Source organism: Triturus cristatus, chromosome 9 (genome assembly GCF_964204655.1).
Source record: "Triturus cristatus chromosome 9, aTriCri1.1, whole genome shotgun sequence".
Taxonomy (NCBI): Eukaryota; Metazoa; Chordata; class Amphibia; order Caudata; family Salamandridae; genus Triturus; species Triturus cristatus.
Genome location: NC_140592.1, coordinates 320,656,566 through 320,676,790, shown reverse-complemented (window position 1 = coordinate 320,676,790; position 20,225 = coordinate 320,656,566). Strand labels below are relative to the sequence as shown.

General features: G+C 44.1%; 1 protein-coding gene across 1 annotated transcript in view; it reads right to left on the bottom strand.

The window, feature by feature from the left end:
* GMPPB (GDP-mannose pyrophosphorylase B) overlaps nt 1–20,225 on the bottom strand; it is a 249,043-nt gene that overhangs the window by 186,023 nt on the left and 42,795 nt on the right. Inside the window, exons 4-7 of the mRNA XM_085625038.1 lie at nt 9,485–9,533; nt 8,005–8,147; nt 6,837–6,995; nt 6,390–6,468 (exon numbers count right to left, since the gene is read on the bottom strand). Coding sequence (XP_085481164.1) covers nt 6,390–6,468; nt 6,837–6,995; nt 8,005–8,147; nt 9,485–9,533 — 430 coding nt within the window. The remainder of the gene's footprint in view (nt 1–6,389; nt 6,469–6,836; nt 6,996–8,004; nt 8,148–9,484; nt 9,534–20,225) is intronic.

Sequence of the window (20,225 nt, the reverse complement as noted above, 5' to 3'; positions counted from 1 at the left end):
ACCGGCCTTATCACCCACATCGTACAAGCGCCCCTGCTGCTCTCTACCAAGGCCCCTGGCCGCCTCCGTGACGAGGGCCCGGTAGGCCGCCTGCTTTAACTGCAGAACATGTAACTTGGCGTCTGTTACCCCGTTCTCCAGGTCACCCTCCAATTCCGCAATCTCGGCCTCCACCCGGGTCACCTCCTCCCGCTCGCGCCGCCGGGCATTGGCAATAAAGGAGAGGGCCTCCCCTCTAAGAACCACTTTGAAAGCCTCCCATAGGGAGAGGGCAGATGGGACCGACCCCTCATTCTCCTCAAAATAGCGCTGCAAGGATGTGATCAAGTCTGCACGAATGGAGGGGTCGCGCAGATACCAGGCGTTAATCGGGGCCACCCTGCCATCCCCCCTCGGGATGACATCGAAATGCAACAACAATGGGGAGTGGTCTGAAATACCCCGTGCCAGATGGCGCACCTCCCCCACCCTCCCCGCATGGGCCGCTGGGACAAGGATGTAATCAAGCCGCGAGAGACTGCCATGGGCCCCCGAGTGGAAGGTGTATTGCTGCAATACGGGATGCTTTAGGCGCCAACAATCCACCAGGCCCAGTGTGTCTAACAGGCCTGGCAGCCACGCCTGTGCCCGAGGGAGGTCCCTAGGGGGATGGCGATCCATAGATCCAGATACAACCGCATTAAAGTCCCCTCCCACCACCAAGAGGCCACTCGGAAGTTCCAGAAGGAGGCGCCCCAGGTCCGCAAATGTAGTGGCCTGTAGCCCAGGCGGGACGTACACCGACACAAAACTGAACACTCTACCCTCCATACGTCCCGCCAGAGCAGTGTAACGTCCCCTCTCATCGTGGTGCACCTCATCAATCTCCAGCGGGAGCGAGTTCCTAATCATAATACCCACCCCCCGCGAGCCCGAGGTGAAGCCAGAGTGGGCCGCCAAACGATATCCCCTCCGATTCATTGCATGAAAGGTGTTACCTATAAGGTGCGTCTCTTGCAGAAAGACAACATCTGGTGAAATACGTTTTATATACTGCAGGACCACACCACGCTTAATCCTATCCCCCAGACCGTTAACATTCCATGACAACACCGTCAAGTCCCTACCCCCCATCATACGTCGAAACAATCGGTCGTCCCCCACCGAGCAGTCTAAAGACAACAAAACAGCTGCAGGATTGCCTTGCGGTACAAACAAACAACACACCCCCCCCACCCCCCGGTCCCAACAAAACTCCCCCCTCCCTGCACCCCTGCATGAGCCCAGACAGCCCCCCCAAAGTGCAGTGTGCCTGTCGCCCCATAGCTAAATACTAACTAGTCCCCCAGAGGAGGAGGGAAGCCCCCAGCAGGCCCCACACGACCTCCATGGGAGGGGAACCTACAGAAGCAGTATGTGGTGAAGGAACAATGTCCCGAGCAAGGCAATACAATCATCCCTCAATTCTGATCCAGCGGGCCCTCCTCGCCAGCCGCGCTCCCCCCACCCCCCCGGCCCCGATCCCCAGGCAAGGCGTCCAACCAGTCCCCAGCCGCCTCGGGCCGGTCGAAGAAGTGCGTGCGACCATCCACCTCCACCCGCAGCTTAGCCGGGAAGAGCATTGAGTACTTAAGATTTAGGTCCCTTAAACGACGTTTGACGCCAATAAAGCTCTGCCGCTGCTTCTGGACCGCCGGAGTAAAGTCTGGGTAGAAGTTGACGTCCATGTTGTCCAACCTGACCGGTCCCTGTTGCCTGGAGGTCTGGAGGATGGCATCTCGGTCCCGAAAATTAAAGATTCGGGCAATAAGGGGCCGTGGCGGGGCACCGGTCTTAGGGCGGCCCCCGGGGACGCGGTGGGCACGTTCCACCGCAAAAAACTTACTCAGCCCCCGGGGCTGGAGGTGGGTCAGGATCAAGTCTTCCACGAAGAGGTCCGCCGCCTCCGCCTCACGTCCCTCCGGCACACCAATAATGCGGATATTATTCCTCCGGGCGCGACCCTCAGAATCCTCCAGTCGCCGGTCCATCAGGGCGCTCGCCTGGCCAAGCCGGCGCACCTCCTTCTGGAGGGCCACCACGTCAGTCGTGAGGCTCGTTGTGGTGTGGGTCAGGGAGTCGACTCGGTCATTCGTTTTTGACAAGTCCGCCCTCACAAGTCCCACATCCACCAGGACCGAGTCAATTTTCTGCGACAAGGTGTCAAAACGCTGGTCCACTGAGGCCTTCAGTTCAGCGATGGCGCCCATGACGTCCCGGAGGGTTAGATCCACTGGATGGGCGGGTGCCTCCGTCGGGCCCACCGGGGACGACCGCGTTGTCTCCGGAGAACCCCTTTGGAGCGTGTAGCGGTCCATACTATTGGCCTGGTGCGCCGTACCACGGCGGGTCGTCTTCACCTTCGCCCGGTCGCCATCTTGTTTGGTGGCCATGCTGGCCCTTCCACCGTCGCGCCAAGATCTCCAAACGGGCCGTCACACCAGATCACGGGTGTCAAGGGGGGGCGACCACAGAGCTGCGGGTCGATCCACCGCAGGCGGGTCAGCTGGGCACCGGGACAAGGCAACACCACCGCACCCCGCTCCGCAGCCCGACCTCGCCAGAGAGCAAGGAGGGCGCAAAAGCGAAAGTGAAAGTGCGGGGTACGCGAGTCGCCCAGCCCCGCTCGCCGCTGTTATTCACCTTGTCCCCGGATCACGCCACTACTCCAATCCGGGGGGCCGGCGAGGAGAAGGCCGCAATCTTCAGGCGATGTTCCCACCGGTGTTCGGGGTCCGATTCGAGCCCAAAAAACGGGTAATGCCTCAGCTCGGGTTCCCCGACACAGTCCCCTTAACAAGGACAGGATATTTCCAGGATTTATTCAGGAGGTCGCGGAGGTCCACGGGAGCCTCGCACCTACGCGGCCATCTTGGTTGCGCGCTAGGCTCCTCCCTCCTACTCAAACATTCTTAAACACACCTACCTGACTAATCGTTTAAAAATGCATTCTACTCAACATGCCAATACCTCTAAATAAGGTGGACGTTCCCTAACGTGAAACTTATCTCTCCTCTCGAGTTTGAAGAGCTTAAGCCATCCGACTGCCCTTACTTCGCTTCCGACTCTTACCAAACCAACTTCAATATGTTGAAGGAGATAGGAGGTAATCGGAACGCTGATTTCAGTGATTGACAGGCGAAGGGGTTTTTATGAAGCATCGGCCTGTCTCCGGGAAGTCTCCTGATGAACGCAGGCCTCTCGGTTTCACACCATGGGCCTGCAGAGCTCTGGCTGGATGGGCGGGCGGGCCTCGGGGGAGGGAGGGAAAGCGAAAGCACGCCGGAGGGAGGGAAAGCAAAAGCACGCCGCCATGCATGCGTAGGGACAAATAAATGCAAGCACGTGTGTGACATCCCTACACTAATTAAAGCAAACAAAGGTGGCGTCGGGCTGTCCACATGCGCGTGCATTTTTGTGTCCGTACCCGTGCACATTTAGCTTTCGTGGATGGCGAGAGCAGCCATCTTTGTCCATCTGGACGCGCGTGCATTCAGCTTTGGTTGAATCGATTGCAAAAGGTCCTCCGAGAGCAGAGAGACCTAAAAACGTATTTTTATGCAAATAATACACAACTTATTTTTAAGCTGCATGATGAATCAAATTATCTTGGTTTCAACATGCTGCTAATTCTGGAAACGTCCCAGAAGAGAATGCCAATGAGATTTTTGAGACTCAAATCCTCAAATTCTGAAATTTTACCCTTTTATAAGAGAAAGTAGAAATGGCACACAATTATTAAGCCTCACGACAATGGGCAATATCCCTAAACTGCTGGACGCAATTTCACTATTCGAGGCACAATGATCTACAAAACCTCCAATAACAGTAACAAAAGTTTGATTTTGCCACCTCAGACTCTTAAGAATATTTTCATTTCTACCCTTCTCCCACAAAATTGTTGTAGCCAATGTACACATTCATTCCATTACTATTGATTCTGGCAAATCAATATATCTGGGCTTTCCCAAATATGTAGGACACAACTCTAGCAAATCCAGATCAGTTTTGGAGGCTCGTGTTCAATCTAAAAAAGTCTGACCATGTTTAGAGCATACCAAATAGCTGAACTGCCTCCCAATTTAAACCAGAATTAGCACAGCAAATAGGTCACGCCTTTGGGACCTTATAAGTGTTTAGCCATTTAGCACATTATCCACAACTGGGCAAATTTCTGTAATGGAACTAGTGCTTTGATACCTTCATTCGTGCTACAGAACAAATGCGAAAAAGAAAAAAGAAAAGAAAGGAGAAGTATTTGTAGGTTCTTGAGGTGGGGGGGAATGAAAAGATGCACTCTGCAGATTACGATGTACCCATCTGCTGCAGATGCTATGTTTTTCCCAACAGTTAGGGTAAAACGCTGATTGCCAACGTTCATCAGGGTTTTTTTTTTTTTTTAACCGGAAGCATGCTCATCATCCGGTAAACAAATAGTTAGGCATCACAATGTAGTTAACTAGTGAAACCCAACGAAGAAGATTGTTCCCTTCTTCCCCAAGACATGCGTGGACTTTAAAGAGCTTGCACTACTGTAGCAGCTGCTTGTTGCTGGCTAGGGTGCCTTACAGTATCTGCAATAAAAAGCTTGTTTGGGCGTCAGTCATGTAACGGATCCAAGCGTTGCATAAAAGAGCCTCTGTCACTCAGAGCAACTAGAGCACATCTAGCCGACCTGGCTTCCAGTAAAAGAGAAGTACCTGTTTAACTGTGTACCTGCCGATTGCCGCGCCAGTAGGCTAACCATTCAAGCTCCCCCGTCCCTCCACGCTACCCTGAAGTGCTTGTACTTTTATGCTTTCCCCACAAATATGACCGTAAGGCATGGAAATACTCAAAATATTTGAAGAAAGGATTGTTTCGTAGTCTAAATTCTGTCCTTAAATATTTTAGGAAAGAGGTTGTGTTCATCAAAAGGTTAAAAACAAATGCATATCACTGCGAATGCACAACAGGCACCGGAGGCATTCACAGACGGGAAAAAGAACAGCTGGATCTGCGGTCCCAGGCAGGCTGTAGCACTGGTGCATAAAGGGAAGGTGCTGTCAATCACCAGAAGCCCTTCCCGCCCTTTCCAAGCACCACAACAAACAAAGAGTTCCGCATTTCAGAGTGCAATAGGTGTTAGTGCTGTTTGTGCTGATGAAATTAAAAGATCACATGCGGCCAACCCATAATCCAGATATATTTTGTAAATATAACCGTAATATATTGAAACTCCGTATGCCACAAAACAATAGGTCTACAAACATTGCAGAGAGACTGAATTGATAGCAATGCAACGGATTCAGTACTTGGAACCAAAGTATGGCGTACATAAGATCGTAGATATATGTAAAGATCACTACTTGCTCCAAATTGCAAGATGGGGTAGCAGCAGTGCGAGAGGAGAGCCTTCCCATGCTGCCAACAAAAAAACAAAAGAATGCAGGACGAGCGTAACAGCGGGCATGAAATAAACGGCGTGGGACAGTTCAATGAAAAGAAAAAAGAAAAAAGAAACTGCCGAACAAACGATAAATAAATCAAAGAGTGAGCTGACATGTAACAGGGGCAGTCGCCACAAAAGTGAAAACACACCCAAAGGCAGTACAAAGAGCAACATTTCACCAATCAAAAGAAAGCAATTTATAAAGGCAAACGAAGGAACAAATGGAAAACAGTGGGAGTAGTTGTAAGACCCCAGAGTAGATACAGCATGTCGAGAGACAGCGCACTGCCTAGACTCAGCCTAAAAAAGACTACAGTTACATCAGCTTGCCTGCTTCAGGAGGTATTTCACGGAAAAATGTCAAACTCCTTTGCTTGGAAATTTAAGAAACCCTCCCCTACTTGCCAGTTCGAATCTGTGAATAATGTACGATCCTGAATTTGTAAAGGAATACAAGCTAGTCAAATAAGGATGAAGAGCCTTCCAGATTCAAAGGGCCAAATTATATATTGAAATGCCCAGTGGGCTGACTCCAACCTACCACTTCATTTTAAGAAACTCCTTAAAACTGGCTTTTTACTCAATAAGCAACCGCTACTTGATGGCCTGTTCAGGATTACTTCTTAAGCACCATGAGACCCTGTACTATGAATGCTATTACCACTACAAAGAGATAAAAATAAATAACATATCATCGGACAAGAGAGGACAGACCAACATTACTTACCAACCCCATTCTTAACACCTCTTTCCTATCAATAGAGTGGTGATAAGGGGTTAAATTAATCAAAATATAGTCCACCCTGTTTTTGCATGCTACTATGTTATTGTGTCAGCATTGAAGCTGGATCTTTAGATCATTAATTTAATGTAGATCTGTTTAGGAGTCTCTGATATTTCCAGAAAAGAAAGAACTGCAAAATATTTATCACTTTCTTACCCTGTAACTCCATAGCATAAAGTTCGCCTGCCTGCGCCATCACAGGAAAAATCTCCTTCTCTATAGAGGTGGGTCGTAACTGTAGATAAACACAAAAAAAGCAAGTGGGGGAGGAGGGAAAAAAGTAAACAGTTCGGCCCACATCTCTAAATAAATTTCAGTCCATCATTAACAGTTTGAAACAACGTCTCAGATGACGACTTCTGTTATATATTGCAGATTTTTGACCAAGGTGCATTCATGACTTTAAAAACACCCATACATACAAAGATTTTCACAGTTTTAATCACATAGAAGACAAAGTGTTTTGTGAAAACAAAGATTTTGTTTTTTTAACTTTCTTACCCATGCATTTTGAGAAGGAATGCTGGGTAGAAGGGAGAAATTCAATTGAAAGCAAAGTGGTCAGTGTGCAGAGATGTTCCAGGCAAGAACAAGTGTGCTTACTTGTATCCGATCCAGGAGCTTGGGGTTAAAAATGTACATTCCAGCATTGATTTTGTTCGATACGAACACCTGGGGCTTCTCAACAAACTTTTGAATGCTCCCAGTTTCTGGTTCGTACACAACCACTCCATACTTGGAGGGCTCCTCCACCTTGGTCACCTGCAGCAAAACGAGGAATAACAAACCAGAGTATAATGAGAAAGCAATCATAATCTAAACAAGTTATAGTGAATCAGAGCAGGGCATGATAACTCCAGTTAAAATCCATCATCAACTAGAGCTCTGCAGGTAAATCCAAGATACGCTGCAGATGAGTCGGATTAGCACACCAACCACTTTGACATTTTACAGGCCAGCAGTAAGTGATAACATTTGGAGGGATCTTGATCTACTGAACTTACAAAGAATGATTGAAATTTAACACATTGACAAGCTTAGATGTTTTGGGTGAGTGCAGTATATGGGAAGTGGTGCAGAGTTGTGAACAGTAGGAATAAAACTAAACTGTACAGTTGCAGACCCTTGCTTTGAAGAAGGGAAAGATTGCAAAGTCACTCACAAATACTGGGATAAGAGGCTCGTGCATAGACAGAACTCAAGTGGTCATGAAACTGGGATGGGTGACAGATGGGGTGGTTAGGCGAGGCTCGTGCTTTACAAATGATCCAATTAGCCTTAGTAAAAAGATCACTCACTGCATATTTATGGGGTTCAGCAATAGGCTTTTTTTGTCCATTTTCAACAAGTATATATTCTGGGATCACATGCTACGGAAACCCTAAAATTCCTTACATGGAAACACAGCCCTATGCACACAGAAAGAGGCTCATGTGGCATCTCACTTGGAATCTTGGTGTAGTACCTAGATACGGAACGTACACTAAGAATCCAGCGGTCCCAAGCTTTTCTCCTTTGAATACGTATATAGGTTAGGATGCAAATAAAATATACGTTTCTCAAAACATGCTGTGTCAGAGCATTATATTTAAGAAGGGAAATACCATATTGGCGACGAGGAGGCCCTGTGGAGAGAAGCTTAAAATCCATAATTTCTGCTGCACACCCTCATCGTAGTGAAGGCAAATATCTCAGTATGGCTACATAGGGCTACAGTTCTATTGAAGAAACACCAATAACAGTTTAGACAAGACCTTTAACAAACACTCACCACAATTGTGCCCTCTTTGCCGTGATGTGTATGAAAACGCAGCATGTCCTCAAAAGGGAAGTCGCAGATCACATCACTGTTAAGGACAAAGAAAGGGTCGGAGTCCGCGGTGAGCAGCTGTCGGGCCAAAGCCAGCGGTCCCGCTGTATGGGAAAAACAGGAAAGACATGCATGAATGTGATATTCATGTATTATTGATCAGATCCATCACTTATATACTAATGCTTTTAGGTAGTAATGCAAACTTCTTTTTTATGAACTGTAATGTTTATATATATATATATGTTAACATTCAAACTGAAAATCTTATTTTTGTTTTAGTTTTATGTGAAGATATGGTGAAGGAAGTGTTCTTTTTTTATAAACTGCACCTACAAAAACTTGAGATGTTTAAAAATAATATCCTAGAAATGTCCAAATAGATGGCATTGCAATTTGACTCTTGGAAGCAGACATGTTTTGCTGCAATAGGGCCATTTAGCAAGTTTGACACTTTGTAAATGCTGCACTTGGGCCAAAGAAAACATAAATGAATTGGGACACTAGTAATATAGCTTTAAAAAACAAGCAAGATACAGGCTACAGGAAAGACTGGCTTGTCTGTTTCTGCCAAGATGTGCCTATTCTGAGTTCAAATAAATAAAAATACCAATGAAAGCACATAGTAGTGTAAAATACTACACATGTAACTCTATCCGATCAACGCCTACAAATTTAAATTACAGGGACATCCGATTTCCACACTATATATAAATACACTAGTCAGAGCAAGACATCCATAAGAACAAAAAGGCAATGAAATATGGACCAATGTCTATCCCAAACATTTAACCATTATGGAAGGGTAGTTTATCTCTTTTTGGTAAACCACAGTCAGGGTCTCGCTTTCTAATCCAAAATTAGAAATGTTAATGTGCTTCACTTTAATTCACAGCAGCTTTGTTCTGGTCGTTCCAAAAATTATATCTGGTTACAAATCCACTATATTAAATCATAGCCTGCACTCACACTCTCTAAATCACAATCACATGATCCAACTCACTCTTTCTGAATCACAGCTTTCACGGTCTATGTCACGACTTGACACGTGCCTAGTCTCCCTCCCGCGCCTTGAATCAAAAGTCTGCCTCAGCCTTTCTTCTAGCACTATGCACTTCCCTTCCTTTCCCTTAAATATCGCTTAATGTCTGCCTCATTTCCAGAGATTAGGATAAAAAAAAAACACCTCTTTCCTTCATGCTGGATCACAACATTGGCCTCTCCCTACACCACAAGCGATATTTACCCTCATTGCACCTAGACCACAGCAGGATTGTTCTTCTCTCCTCCACTGCAGACGTTTGCTTCCTTATCCCTCAACCAGAACCAACATTTTCCTTGTCTGCATGGACTTAGAGTCAGCATCCGCCCCATTGCTATTAAACCCAACCTGGTTAATTTCATTCAAGAGCGAAATATGACAGGCAGGACTAGTACTTACCCGTTCCTAGAGGCTCCTTCTCATGAGATAATGAGATGTGAATTCCCAGCTGTAGGAATAAACAGCAGGACAGGAAATAAGGGTTATTTATGGTGTGTAAATGGAACAATGTAATCTCGTTCATGAACATCCACCAACACGAATGAGATCTGAGTTATGAGTACTCATCATTAAGGTCAGAACACAATCTTAGAATAGCAAACATTCAAAAATAAAGGACAACACTGCCATAATGCACAGCTTATATTTTTTAATATGATTTGCATAAATGTTGTCCGACAGGTTCTGTTTCCCAAATATTATTTACAAAAATGTCATGTAAATTTCCTATTATTAACTTCAATTGGTCGATATTTTTGTAGACTATGTTTAAAAAAAAACCCAATGTGTCAGATATGCAGATACAACACCCAATCTACACGAGCATTAAAAACAAAACTCTAAAGCAGTTTATGATTATTTTAAGCAAAACTAATAGTAGTTTGTTTCCCTTACACATGCTTAGCGTTCCTCTGAGATGGCTGGCCCCACCAATCTTCATTAGCTTAAAATTTTGTTTTCATTTTAGTAGATGAGAAGCATACTAGTGAATTGCTCCGAATGTAACTAACCAGTTTTAGAGGAATTTAATCAGAAACAGAGTTATAAAATATTGAAAATAGGCGTAAGACAATCAGAATGGCTACATATTAACAATAAAATAGCCTTAATGTAATTGGAAAATAGGAGAAACTGAAGAGGACACGCAGGAGGGAAAGGTTAGCAGAGGTCTGTGTATATTTAACAGAACCACATTTTCAGAATGCAATTTGGCCCATTACTGTCTTCGTTTTGTGCAGGATTTTGGCAGTCACCCGGCCAGTTCAGTTTGAGGAACAGAGTCCATCATAGTCTACGTACTTCCAAATGAATCCACAAAGTCTTAAGCTGCTTGTGGTGGTTTATGGTCCATCAAAAGAAATAGAAAGCTTAAAACTAAAGCAAAGAGACTCTTAGCTCACCTTTCGTCATGATTTTTGGGCAGCATGAGTATGGTCAGAAAAGACCTTACCATCAATTTTATTCACTGGTGCGGATGTTCAGATAATCATCTGACATTGTGTGGCGCTTCCCAAGTCAATCAAGAAAAAGGATGCCTGTATCCTGGACCACTTGCAGTAGCAACTGACACAGCTGAACGTGCTGCGAAGGTCTATAAATGAAAGGCTTAAGGAACCTTTCTTGGACATAGTATGTTTAGTAGTTGGCATATACAAATTCAAACTCTGTTTGATAGTGCCCAGCCCTTGTTGAAAACCAACTGGACTATGAAAGGAATAGAGTTTCTTTGTCACAGCTTTTGAGTCTAGCCAGTACAATTCTGCCCTCAACCTTAAATGTGTAATCAAAAAGTGATAGAGTGTCATAACACCCTAGATCAGCTTTATTGCCTTTTTTAAAAATTGGTACAATAATGGTCTGGGACTAAGACAAGGGTAATTCTCCCCTGGCCGCGTCCCTTAATACGTTAATAAGAACAGGAGCCCAAAGGTCGGTATCATTTGTTGTATACAACCATGGGAATCCTGTCCGATCCAGGAGTCTTGCCCTAAGTGCTAGTATAACTAACCTCTGACACCTCAAAAAATATGCATTATGCAAAAGTACCGGGGGAGTGGACCCATCATTCACAGATATTATTTTCAAGTAAGAAAGAGAATAAGCATTGCTAAAATGGTCCACCCTCCTATGCTGAGAGATCAGAGCTTCCACAGCAGGCACAGAAGAATCTTTAAAAGAGAAGTAATTAATAACCTTCCAGAAGGTGTAATTGTCATTTGTTAATGGCTGCTCATAACGAGGTCCAAGGATCATCCCTTATACGGGCCTTCTTAGTCTGCAGAGCTTTTTTGTAACCTGTTCTGCAGGCTTGTACATTAGCCCAATTTCATGGTGTCTTTTTATGCTCAGTCATGAGATTTCTATGTTCTGGACAGCAAGCAGAATCAAACCAATGGTTCTGCTGGACCTTAGAAGTAGGCACTGGGGTGGTCAAAAGTGTCTTACTCATTCTACAGATCAACTTATAACATCAGCATGTTCATCTAAGCATACCATAACGTCTTCCTTGCCTATAGGACAGTAGGTCCGACAATAGTCGCATGTGGTTAACATTAGCCTATTTTAACAACACCCCTTTAATTTTACCAACTTCGTGTTTCAAAGACCTGTCATCAGTTTTTATGTGTCTTTGCCCCAAGTGGAAACACACTGAAAGAGAACTGAGATCACTGGCAGAGTTAGCAATAACAAAGAAGCTAAATGCAAAAGAGCATAAATCCTCTAAAAAATAATAAAATAAAGGGTACTAAAAGCTCCCCAGCCAGCAAACATAAGAGCAACTGGAATAGTGAAGGGACGTGCATCCACAGCAAAAATATGGTTATAGTTAAATAAAATGCTATTTAGTGCATCACCATAAGAATCATGAAAAAAAAATGAAACTGATCCCCCTGCTAGCATTTGAGATTCAAAAGCACTGGAAGATAAATGACAAAAGCAAGCATCTTAATCGCAAGCCCATAAGCTGGACCCGTTTTTTCCCTTTAAAATCTACAGGTCTTCCCAGGTCATGGTCAAGTACCTTTATAATATCTGCATTCTGGTGGTCAAATGTATTATAATAAAATGTAACCAACAGGAAATTATAGAAATCTACATTCTATACAGAGAAGATAGAAATTAGGGGAATCCAAATAAGACCATGATACTTTGCCTGGAAATGGAACCAAAATGGACAACCCTTGCATAGCCCTACCAGATCAAGACGGAACGGCTGGAGTATCTTATGTGGGGTGACTGTTGATATGAAATGTCTGAAGGGCCCATGTCTCTTGAAGGCAAATGAGATCAAACCTCTTGACAAACACAACTCAATCTGAATTATCCAGTTTGGTGCCACATTCCAAGAAATGAAACAAAACAGATCAGTGGAGACTTCAAGTTCAAAGGCCAAACTAACATTAGAGGCAGAGATTAGAGGAAATGGACCAACCACTTGACTAATTGTTGAGATCTTGTGTGGAAAAACAATTCTCAAAAGTACTTTTCTCAAGTTAAGTCATTCTCTTCCAGGATTCGATGGGAGCAAAGCTGTTAAAAGTCAAAATGTTATAAAAACTATAGAGATCACACAAATTCCCACTAACCAAGAATGTATACTGTAAGCTGTGACAATCTGCTTGTCTGTAAATAAAAATATCTGGGGAGTACCCCGAGCTTACTATAAAATAAAGAAGAACATTTCAAATCGATGCAGTAGATCACCAGCAAAAGAAGCTATTTTAAAGTTCACCACAATACAGTCGCCTTAACTCAACTTGCACCATTTGCACACCTAAATCACCATTCCAACCATTTAGATGTTTTTCATAAAGACAGTGGGTGAGACCAACATGTCTAGCCAACCAGTGGGTGACTTATTTTTCAATTAACGCCAGCCTTCACATTGGTCGCCTTGTACAGTGTGAACACCTTTAAGAATAACAACATAGGGAGTAGCCTCTGATGGTAGCTGTAGTGAATATTGCATTGGTAATATATCGGATGCGTTATGGCAGAAGCCGAGGCAGAAGCAATTACAAGATCGCTTGTTAGTATAGTAGGTGAAAAAGTACCATGTGTCATTTTTTCTACCTCAACGCCATGAAGAGAAGGGGGAATTCCATCAAGAGGTGATTTCATCCCAGCCACCTGCTGACCTTGTTGTGTGACAATTGATATGCATTGGGAGAAAGACACCTTTCAACTAATTAAAGATTCAACACAATTAGATAATGAGGACTCAATGGCCTTGAGCTTAACAAAAACAGTCAAAAATGCTCTTCCCAGTGCCCACAAAAGTCGTTAAACGATTATCCAGCTGCTTAGTCAACAATGTTGCAGGAAATTAAACGCCTCCCTGCTAGTCCTGCCAACTGACACAAATGAGGGGCATGCATGGAAGTCAGTCACATTTAAAGATGTTATCTTCTTTTGAGTATAGCACAAGTAACATCCTTTTTTTTTGCCCGGGGATGGACTGATCAACAAGGGAGCAATAGCTGAGCCAATTAACAGGGCCTCCATATACGCACCAAACCCAGAACCAACACAATGAGTCATTTTGTTAAGAGCTTCTGGCAAAACGTGCTGTGTGACTCCCAGTCTACCTTCAGTGGTGACAGTCTCACTATTAATCTCCCCCATCGCACTGGTCAAAGAAGTTGGCATAAAGGATAGGGCAGACATGCCTTACCACTCAGCACAGCGGAAGAATTTCTTTTGCCCACGAAACTTGTGATCCTATTCAAATTAATGGCCTCATCTATAACAACCAAGAGGTGTGGCCCACCCAGCCTCTTCCAGGCTCTGACTGGCGCAGACAGGTCCAGTCCAGGCATTGTCGCTGCCTGGGTGCACCCTGTGCAGAGGGTGACACCAGTGCACTTTATAGTACCAGAACCATGCGTGCAAGGCCCCACCACCTCCTCCTCCCAGTCTGAGTCTTAGAGTCCTGACCCAACAAGCGCAGCATGGCTGTTGGAATCATAGCGTAAGGCAGAGAAAGTCTTTGGTGTCAAGTGTGAACACAGCCCAGTTGAGAAACACTCTTAGCAATATTTAAAAGAAATGCCGAAGCAAAGCCTATTTCAGTGTCTGATGAAACTATATATTTTGAATTTACCTTTGTGTCAGAACTTAGTAGAGGCAATATTTCTCACCGTGGGAAGCAAGTCTCACTTATTCAATAGCTACATCGCACTCCTAGTATCACACAAGTGTACAACCTACTTCTGAAACCCTTCACAAGTATAAAGCCTAAGGAACTGCATGACGCACAAAAGATAAAAAAGTAGCATTAGTCAATGGCTCAAGATATTACTATTCCAATAACAGAAAAATAAAAAGCAATTTTCTGTTTCCAATGGGGAATTGTGACACACACACACACACACACACACACACACACACACAACCCCCCCCCCCTTTAAAGTTCCTTTAAAGTTCTAAAACCCTAAAAAAGATAATACTCTAAATTCAATGGCTTATTCCCTGTGCAACACACCTTTCCCCAAACCAATGACCCAAAAAAAGGAGATCAAACAAATACCTATAGGGTACTTAATACTTAAACATTCACCCACAGAAAAAAGGTGACCGCCTCAACACACTCTTAGACCCTACCAAAATCAACCATAGTTTGTATTCTCCAACAAAACCTATTTTTTTTTAAATGAAACAATATTTATAGTTCTCAAAGCAAAATAGGTAGGCATAATAAGAAAGACTGGAGATACAGAAATACAAGTGGCCACCGACACCAAGGCATAATATACAGCAAATAATGGTATCAGAATTTAACAAAAACAGTGTGGCTGCTTTCAAGAGTGTAAAAAATGTGGCCTCGCAAGATGAAAATGTATAGAATATCTCTGTTCCTCACCCCAAGATAAACTCTCTCTCTGCCCCCTAGGTTTCTCCACTCCACAAACATTATATCCCAAAGAACCATCTACTGGCCTGTCCATAGTGTACCACAAAACAAAGAAATTGGGAGGATCCAATATCCTTCGGTCTATTGGCTATCAGTTGATTTCTATAGTTCATGTTATCCCAAGAAGCTCTTGGGACAGACTGTCATGGACAACCACTGCATTTTTCATCAAGAAGCTCTTTACGCAAACTTAAAGCAAGGAGAACTGAATAATGAATTAAAACTTGTAGTGAAAACTGTTCACTTTATGCGTGGCAACACCCTTAACCACAGACTTTCTACAGCAATGCTGCAGGATTCCGAAGCTGAATATACAAACCTCTTGATGCACACTGAAGTGTGATGGCTAAGCAAAGGGAAAGTTCGGGAGCAGTTCATCGCTGTGCTTCCTGAAATTGAACACTTTGTAAACAGTAGAGGTCAATCATTCCCAGAACTAAAGGATGTGAAATGGCTTATAATGCTCCATTGTCTTTCAGATCTATAGCACACTCCAATGCTCTCAATGTGATGCTGAAAGGCAAACAACAGCTTGAGTTCTCCATAGTGAAGGGTATTTACTCATTTGCAAATAAGCTTGTGCTATTCAGAAAACAACTGGATGATGCGTATTTCACCCACTTTCCAAAACTGTTGGCTGGGACTCAAAGGTTTCCAAATGCCCAAGAAATGCTGCCAATGCTAAACTTTGGTGCATGTCTTGAGGACATTTCTGTGGAGATCAAAAGGCGGTTTTCTCATTTAAAAGCCCGCACCGCTCTGTTCAGGTTGGTTGAAAACCCTTGGTTAGCGAGTGTACCAAATCCTGAAGTTGTGAACCTTATTTGCATAAGAAGAGCGCAAGCAGAAATAGAGCCAAATGACTTGCAGCACAATTCAGCACTCAATTCAATTCAAAAAACTTTATTCGATCATTGATTAATAATCATAAAAGTACATACATACATAAGTAATAAAACATGAGGGTACAGCAGGTTTTAAGTTAATCACATATCAAAAAAGGGTGCTTTTCCTCAAGCGTATCGATTTTAAAATATATACAGCAGTAAAAAAACAGATGTCCTGTGAATTAAGTCCAAATAAAAGCCCCATGGCCGATACAATAGTGGATACATTATATTTTTTGAAAAGCGGTTTCAGATATACTTTTCGAAGGTAGAGATAGAGGGGGCATAACAATAAAAAATGCTCCGAACTTTGCTTTGTGGTCCCATCGCACGGACAGGGGGCAGTAGTATAGGTCTTCATTACAGGATACGCAACAAGCAAATGAACGATCCCCATCCGTAATCTTGTCAATACATATTGGTGGGATTGGATAGTAACCAATTTAAGGTATCCTGAAAGCCCCATTTCTTCCTTAGTGTATCTGTCGTAAAAAACATGTGAGGAGAACTGAGCAGTAGCAGCGTTACGCTTCACCATGCTAACCCTCAGAAATTCATGTTTAATCTCACTCTTCGGGATATCTAAAACACAAGAAGGGTTATCACGCACCGTAAGATTAAAAACATCATTAAGTGTTCGGATAATATAGTTAAGCCAGGGGATGCGGGAACATTTGTCCATATGAAGACAATCTAAAATAATCTTTCTTGTAAAACCAGTCTGTTCCTTAGCCCATATGGATCTCCATACTAACAGGGGTCTTAATCTGATCAAGTCAGATAGATGTTCTAGACCAACCTCCTGATGGATCAGCTTTGTTGAGGCAGAAGATGGTAAACACAGGAGTTTTTTGACAAATTTGTTTTCCTCAACCTGGAGCATGTTGTTATTACAATGGCCCCACACTCCTGAGCCATATAGGGCCAGAGCAACACATTTATGGCGATATAGGTACAACATGTCTGGTATCCGTCTTGAGCCTAACTTGGATGCAAACCTAAATATGCCAAAAGAACACTTGGCCATTTTGGCTCTTACATTAATCATTTCAGGTGTCCACATCCCCCCACTGTTAAAGGTGATACCCAGATAACAGAATTTATCCACCACTTTTATAGTTTGGTCCATAACTGTGAAGGGCCTTAAGTTTTTAATTTTCTTCCCACAGGGCATTATAAAAGTTTTCGAATTATTAATTTTTAATGTTCTCCCATTAATAAAATCTGCAAATTTATTCATAAGTTTTTGCAACCCTAGAGGGGTTTGTGAGAGCAGAACCGCGTCATCCGCGTAAAGCAATATTGGGATGGAAAGGCCGCCAGCAGTCGGTGCATCTGCACTGATGGTCCGTAGTTCCGACTCGATTGCATTAATAAAAAGGGAGAAAAGAAGAGGTGCAAGGACGCATCCCTGCCTAATTCCAGAACCTACTTTAATACTGGGTGTACACTCCCCCGATTGCCCGTATCGTATCTTAGCCGTCAGATTCCTATAAAGTTGGGCCAAGAAATAGATAATATCCTGTGGAGCACCCATGTCCAACAAGGTTGACCACAGAAGGCCATGGTCAACCAAGTCAAACGCACTGGTCAGGTCGGCAAAGCAAATAAACAACGAGCCTTGTTTCGCCCGTGTATATTTGCATATAATAAGGTCTAAATTAATGCACTGTTCTATGGTGCCTAACCCCTTGCGGAATCCGTACTGAGAATCCGCAAGGATCCCTTTATCTTCTACCCATTCCTCCAGGCGACTCAGTAATACCCTGCTCATAATTTTTAGGGAAGCAGTGAGGAGAGAAATCGGGCGGTAGTTTTTTGCCTCACCCCTCTCCCCTTTTTTATACACCGGGATAATGATTGATTCCCCCCAAGTCTGTGGGGCCGCAATCATTGCAGCAGCATTAAAAACCTTAGTTAACAATGGGCTCCATATGGAAATCTCGGCTTTATAAAGGTCAACGGGTACCCCACCAGGGCCCGGCGCCTTTCCCCCCTTACTGACCCGGATGGCAGCATCCACCTCAGAGACTGTGATATTAAGAGGTATGGGGATAAAAGCCAGGGTTTCCCTATCCCCCCCTACAGCTAGTCCTTCGGGGTTAAAAATACTAGTAAAATGAGCCACCCATTGTTCCTCAGATACCTGGGCAGACATTACCGGGACTTCTTCATTTTGGAGGAAGGGACTATTGACAGTGGACCAGAAAAGCTTGGTATCCTTAAGATCCACTGCCTTAGTCAGGTTGTTCCAAGCCTCTTCCCTTAGTTCCGGTTTCCTATCCCTCAGATGAATTGAATATTCCCTTCTGAGGGTTTTAACTGCTTCCTTATCTCTGGGTTTACCCTTAAGAGCAGCTTTGAGTCTTTGTAAGGATTTAGTACATTCCCTGTTAAACCATCCCCCGTTAATCCTAGGGCCCTTTGGTTTTCTTCCAGTTAAGATTTCTGCAATATTTTTATTAATGATGTCAAAACTAGCTAGAATATCAGCATTATTCTTTTCGGGTTCGAGACAGCATTCCACCTCATCTATACAAGCAGACACAATGGTACATAGTAAATGTTCCTCATTTTGCCTACCCCATTTAATTCTAGGGCCATTGGGTCTATGTGGAACTACATCTGTCACTGTACCATGTAACGCCTTTACTTTATCCCCCCACAAGGAGAGATACATTGTTAGACAGTTATGATCGCTTAGGGCTGGGTCTACTATTACAGGTACGGAACACAAAGCTGTAATACTGGAGGAGACAATGAGGTAGTCGATAACCGTGGCACAATTCCTACCAATAAAGGTCGGTACCGAATTGCCCTCACTGTCTACGCCAGGTAACATAATACATAAATCCATTTTAATCATAAGAGTGTTTAGGGATTCCCCGTAAACCGAATGTAAAAAATGGGTCTGATCTTCCCCCACCTCATCCCCATGCCCACATACCCTTTTGCCAACAAATGGGCACATGTGAATGTTGAAATCTCCGCCCCACAAAATATCAAAAGACACATCGCTGCGTCCATATAACCTTTCCACCTCCGCTTCAAGTTCATCAACCATATCTGTTTTTGAGTGGTTAAAGACATTGTTGTAGTGGTTTATAACTAAAACATTTCGCCCATTCCTGTGTTGTAACCACAACAACTGAGAGTGCAGACCGACGGTCCGGTGGATTTTTACTTGAACCGGTAACCTCACAGAGAGCAATATCACCATTCCACCACTGGCTCTCCCCATGTTGGATGGCTGAGCATGGCTATTATAGGCAACATACCCATCAAGATAGACATCTTCGGCCGCCCAAGTCTCCTGGAGACACAAGATGTCAAATTGGGTTATAAATTCTAACCATCCTAGACGATCTATCTTGTTATTCCACCCAGCAATATTCCAACTTGCCATCTTATATCCCCGTTCTATTAGACTAACAGCCTCAATTGAAGGTGGGGGTAAGGTGTGGACATGGGTTACTTCCCCTGGCACGGGGTCTTCAGATAGACAGGTCGGACTTGTACTTCCATTGGCCGGGGTAGGAGTATCTGAGTTACAGTAAAGCTGCCCAGAATTACGTGTATTACCCCCAGAGCTACAAGTAGCATTGTACCCATTGGGTGGGTTAATATCAGTTGAGCCTTTTTCCCCCGTGCCTACACCCATGTCTCCCCCTGTGTCTCCACAGAATTCCTTATCCCCCTCCCCTGTGGCTCGATGGCATCAGTCACAGTCTTCCAGGCCATTAAACACGTCAAACCTGTTGGTGGTATCTAGGGGTGTAAAAGGTTTGAGATGATCCATTCTCCTGTGTGTTAGGGAGTTGTACCTTGGGCCTATAGTATTCCACCCATACAGATCTACAGCTATAGGTGGTTGCATGTCGTTAAATATAGGACCGTTATTGTAGACAGGTGGACGATATGGATTTGAGAGCATTTGCCTCAATAACGGGGGCGGGGGGGCTCGCTGTGATTGATGATTAGGTGGGAACACCACTGAGCGAGGATAAAAATATGTTAGGGGACGGGGGGTAATAGATTTACTACCGTGGTCAGACGGCCAGTTAAGTATAAAATGGACGGCATTCTGATCTCTAAAATTAATGACCACTATGTCTCCCTCAATATCTTTAGGTCTTCCTCCCAGCCAAGGAAGGAGGCAGACATGGACAATTTCTCCATTGATATTATTTGCAATAGGTCTGTGCAGACTTAACCAATGCGATATTTTATTTTTCAACTGGGCAAAGCCCTCCCGTTTGTTCTTCTCCAGCTCTGGTACCCCAGTAAGGACTACTACAAAGGGTACAGCTTCTGGTGGAAGTTCTGGAAGGGGGCCCTT